This window comes from Arachis hypogaea, chromosome 12, assembly GCF_003086295.3.
Source record: "Arachis hypogaea cultivar Tifrunner chromosome 12, arahy.Tifrunner.gnm2.J5K5, whole genome shotgun sequence".
Taxonomy (NCBI): domain Eukaryota; kingdom Viridiplantae; phylum Streptophyta; class Magnoliopsida; order Fabales; family Fabaceae; genus Arachis; species Arachis hypogaea.
The window spans coordinates 112,248,181-112,253,256 of NC_092047.1; the positions used below are offsets into that span (position 1 = coordinate 112,248,181).

The window sequence follows — 5,076 nt, forward strand, 5'->3', positions numbered from 1 at the left end:
CAAAGTTTAGAAGATGTTTAGTTAAAGTTAATTGCTTCTGACTCCTTGCAGATTGTTAGTTGTAAGTTGTTTGCATGTTCGTTATATAGCTTAATTTGCAGAGCACCAAGCCTTTTGTTTTTTTATGATCAGGGCTTTGCCTGTGAATATGTCATAATCAATTACTTAGTCCTCTTGAGGCATTTAGGTGGTAGTTATGAACATTCTGTTATATAATCATGGCATTGGGATGATCGTTATTTGCAGGAGAGAGTCACATTTTAGATTCAACTTCACAAACGAAAAGTTCTCAAGAAATGGGAAGCTCAAAAATGCTAGAGGACCAATTGCCAAACTAAAGCTGATTTGAGCTCCAAGATGGAAGCCATTTGTACAACTTCGTATTTGTGTTGTGCATTGGGGAGAGAAGTGCAAAGCAGAAGTCAGAAGAATATGTTTACTGTTTGTCAAGATTTTAAAACAAAAGGACCCTGTTAACATTTTTAACATACTATTATGGAGTGCATCCAGGTTGTAAAGTTGAATGCCTGGAACCAAAATTAAAACAAAGAGAAGGAAAAATCAATATTATGCATGATTAATGATACATGAATGAACTCCTATAGATGGAACTCAGTCTCATGTACATTCTGTACACACAATTTCAACTACCTAGCTGAAATCCTAAAACCACTGGAAGTGATTAATGTTGTTCAAGTTGGTAGTATACTTTGAACTCCAACAATATCATAAATTTTTCATACATACTACTACAGTACTTGATGTACAATACAGCCTTTATCCTCAAGGACACAGCTAAACTTCAACGTGAATGGCTAAAATTGACGCTAGGTGCAGCTACCCATGGGATTTGCATTCTTGATTATCCACGGATGCTCCATTATTTTCTGAAGCGAGAGCCTTCTTGAGGAGTCTTTCACCAAGAGCTACATCAATTTACATATTGTAGTAAGAACAACAAATTATGTTGATAGAAGGTGTATGATTACGCCTGAATATGGATATGTAAATGTGAACATACCCGACTAATCAGATTTTTTGCTTCTAAAGAAACAACTGGCGTAGCAGGGAAGGATAGGTCAACCTTCATGATCCTATACAAAAATTAAATACATTAAATAACATAACAAAAGTGGCATTATTTGACTACAGACTAGTCTCATCATGTACTTCCATATATACCTTTTGAAGGTATCAGCTTGACTCTCGGCCTCAAATGGAGGAACGCCATAGAGGAACTCATAACAAAGGATACCCAGAGTCCAGTTATCGACTGCATAATCATGAGCTTTGTTTTCTACCATTTCGGGAGCTAAGTAGTCTAATGTTCCGCACATAGTGTGTCTCTTGCCCCTAGATTGTACAGACCAACCAAAATCTGCAATTTTAAGACGACCCTGCAATGAAGCCATTATCATATTGGTTACTCAAGTTCATGTAAATTTCCAAATCTAATTAGCTGATTCAACTTTACTAAATGTTATCATCATACACAGTATAGTAAATTTTCAGTAAGATTTTTTTTTTCCTTTCCACTCCCTAAGTGAGCAAAAAAGCTAAATGTTTTGGACAAAAATGTGAAAACTTCGGAGGGAATCTTATAATTTGCAAAACACAAAATAATCATTAAGAGGCCAAAAGAAGAGTTGCAGAAAAAGGAGAATAATGAACTACAAAATGTCGTGTTGCCAATAACTCGATAGATAACTTAGTATCCACATAGTTTGCATAAGAAGTTAAAGACCAAGGAGGTGCAAAGGGAGAAGAATACCTCATGGTCAAGCAACAAATTTTCTGGCTTGATATCCCTATGAATAACATGCTTCTCATGGCAATATGCCAATGCCTCTGTGAGACTCAAAATATACTAAAATTTTCAGAAAAACAGAAGTTAGAGTCAACATAAATGAGAGATTTACTTCAAAGAGCCAGTGAAACAGGTGATACACATTGCTCACTACAGAGTGTGTGTATATTAGATAATCACACAATAGTATAACTCACAGACCACCACATAATGCAATCAGTTATTCTCTAGGAACACCACATATTGCACCACGACACAGATTAATTGCAGGCTAATCGCTACCATGAACATGGTGCACAATTATCTTTTTCCTCTCTGTGTAGTTCCATATTTCACAGCATGTAAATGCAATTACTTTACTTGCAGTCATTAATCTCATACACAAACACACATTCCCACAGTAAGGAAGAATTACCGTGGCTGCTTGCATCTCAGTGAGGTGGCCTCTTTTTCTAAGCTCCTTGTAGAGCTCACCATTATGAGCATATTCAAGAATCAAGAAAACACGCTCTGGATCATGAAACCAGCCATATAGTCGTAGAATGTTCGGGTGGTGAAGGTTGGATTGTATTTCCATCTCCCTCCCTAGCTGATGGTGAAGTCTGTACTTCTCAATTTGTTCCTTGAATATAATCTTCAATGCAACTACATATTTGCTCTAAAAAATAAATAAATAAATCGGATCAACCCAATTGAATATTTATAAATTAATCGCTCTAAGTGTTTAGTTTTCACAACATTAATGTCTAAGTATTTAACTCTTACACAGACTAGTTCAAAATGTATACACACAATGTTGTATCTTATATGATTGAACTATATTATAAAACACTCTCCAAACATCATATCAATTTAATTAGTCTCTCTTTTCCTTTACAATTAAAACTTTGAGCATCCACATACACATTCCACTCATAATTTTTTTTTCAGAATAAATTCGATATCAAATTACATCATCCATATTAAATTTCAAGAACTCGAAGACCAGTTTATGCTAAAAAGTTCGTCTCAAAATACAAATAATAATATATTTCCCAAGTACTAAAATCGCAAGACCAACCTAAGACGTTGAATTATCTCACAAATCAAACACTCAAACCAAAGTATGTTAAAAACCCAGCTCCCAAAGACTTAGCAAATGAGCACGATGCTGAATTGAAAACTAAGCAATAAACAGCTCAATCTTACATTTACAGAATTGAACAATGAGAGAATCAAGTTCATACACATGTTTATTTTCTCAGGAACTTTCTGAACAACCAAACAGAAAAATTAAGAAAAATAATAATAAAATAATAGACAGGAAGAGAGAGAGAGAGAGAGACCTTGACTTCTCTCGCAACGTAGACTCTGCCAAATTTTCCTCTGCCAAGAGGTTTTCCGATCTCAAAGTCTTTGAGGGACCATTGCCGCTGCAAGTTATCTTCTTCCATTTTTTTTAACTGCTCCTACTGTAAAATAAGGGATATAATATAAATTTCTGTGCTTAAAGGAATGAAACAGATTCATCTAATTCAAACAAGGAAGAGGAATCAAAAGCAAAGGCAGGAAAGGAAGAAATAGCAACCTAAACAAAAAAGAAAGGACCGACCTCAAGATGAAGGCTGTATAATTCAATATCACACCCTTCACAAACCAATCAAATTCTCAAGGATTTGCTGCCTGGGGCAGAGACAAAAATAGTAATGCTGAGTATATTTCATAACTTCAAAGATCAATAGGATGAGAAAAATGGAGAACAGAAGAGTTAGCTGCTTTAATTTGACATGTTGCAGATCCAATCAACACACACACAGAGTGTATATATATATATATATATATATATATATATATATATATATATATACAACTTGATAATGAAAATCTTGACACGGATTGTATAATAAACAGTTGTGCCGTGAACTAGCAACCAATAATATTGATCAATTTTGAAAATCTGAAAGAACAGAATAAGAAAGAAAAAGTGGCTGCCAGAATTCTAAGTGGAATGCAAAGGCCAAAGAACAAGAGAAAGAGAAAAATGGAGAACAGAATTAGTCAAAAAAAGAATAATACAAATACAATAGATAAAGTGATTAACTGCTTCCCTTACTAGGAACTGTTTAATACTTTTTATTCATCAAGGCAGGATAACTATGATTCTAAATAGTTATTAATATTTACAACTGTGTATTTAGTTGCAACTAATGACAATGGAAGTTAGTTTTGGTTCTCACCAACATCTGATGCATTAACTACATAGATATTATGTAGATTGGCATAGAAGATGCAGAAATTGGATATAGTTCTTGTCTTGCCACTCCAAAAACAAAAGCTTAAATAAGATGAATGAAAATTGAAAAACGTTAGAAGAATGATACCACCAAAAATTGAAGATAGAAAAAGTCAAGATACAAGTATATGCAACGCCCTTAATTTCCCTCAGTCCTCTTCTCTAAGGATCTTCCTAATTAGTAGTAACAGATAGTGAAAAAACAAGGAAGAGAAGAATGAAGGGAGGTACCTGAGAATAGATTTGATCAGAATCAGCGGGCTGGAGTTCCTTCACAGAAAGCTTGCCATCTCTGTCTCTATAAAAGTAAAGATAAAGTGTAATAAAACCCTAAATTGTTTGAGAACAGAACAGATTCAGTTGCAAGAGAATCAATGTAATTGGAACAGAATCACAATGGAAGGACTAGGGCTAGGGACAGGGAAGGGACGACGGAGCCTACCTGAACCGACGGCGACAAGAAGAAGAGGTAGAACTGTAGAAGCGGCGACGACGCTGACGAGCTTCAGCGAGCAGCGACAGAAAACGAGAGGGATGGAGGGAGTGCGAGTGACAGAGCGTGGTGGTGGAAAGTTTCTTGTGGTGCTCTTCGACGGTGGAGAAATGAACGACGACAACGACGGCAGCAGAACGAATTAAGATGGCGGAGGAGGAAGGCGCGATTCGAAACGGCTATTATGTTCGAAATTTTGAATTGGCTGAAGTCGGGGAAGCCAAAAACGACGTCGTTTATCTACGAATCTTAAAATTTGCTTTCTTCGAGAGAATAAAATTGAGCCCTTATCTTGTTTAACTTCCAAAAACAAACTGTGGCATGCTGTCTATGTTTTTGGTGATTAATGATTATAGATACTAATTAAACAGGTTAAAATGAATGAAAATGTTAACTTATTAGATTTTTTAAGTTTAAGTAGAGACTTAATTTTTTTTCAATTCATATCAGGTAACGTTTTAAAATTATTTTATATTTTATATTTTCAATTTTAAATGCTAAATC

At 35.1% G+C, this 5,076-nt stretch overlaps 1 protein-coding gene across 3 annotated transcripts; it reads right to left on the minus strand.

The window, feature by feature from the left end:
* Nucleotides 1-539: 539 nt before the first annotated feature.
* LOC112728326 (serine/threonine-protein kinase Aurora-3) lies at nt 540-4,816 on the minus strand. 3 transcript variants are annotated; one of them, XM_025778408.3, is made up of 9 exons: nt 4,522-4,816; nt 4,311-4,377; nt 3,399-3,469; nt 3,133-3,258; nt 2,223-2,465; nt 1,772-1,867; nt 1,183-1,397; nt 1,022-1,094; nt 540-926 (listed from the first exon to the last, which is right to left on the minus strand). In XM_025778408.3, exons 4-9 carry the CDS (start codon nt 3,238-3,240, stop codon nt 828-830), a joined length of 834 nt encoding a protein of 277 aa, XP_025634193.1. In that variant the 5' UTR covers nt 3,241-3,258; nt 3,399-3,469; nt 4,311-4,377; nt 4,522-4,816; the 3' UTR covers nt 540-827. The 3 variants fall into 3 exon arrangements, with proteins under 3 accessions (XP_025634193.1, XP_072065853.1, XP_025634194.1); XM_072209752.1 differs by having other exon boundaries at nt 3,375-3,469; nt 4,522-4,724; XM_025778409.3 differs by lacking the exon at nt 3,399-3,469 and having other exon boundaries at nt 4,522-4,724.
* Between the last annotated feature and the right edge of the window lie 260 nt (nt 4,817-5,076).

Coding starts and splice junctions, on each gene's coding strand:
- LOC112728326 (XM_025778408.3), bottom strand. CDS start 3,240: ATGGAAGAAGATAACTTGCAGCGGCAATGGTCCCTCAAAGACTTTGAG. Junction 1,868..2,222: donor CTGAGATGCAAGCAGCCACG/GTAATTCTTCCT, acceptor TGAAAATTTTAG/TATATTTTGAGTCTCACAGA. Junction 927..1,021: donor CAAAAAATCTGATTAGTCGG/GTATGTTCACAT, acceptor AAATTGATGTAG/CTCTTGGTGAAAGACTCCTC.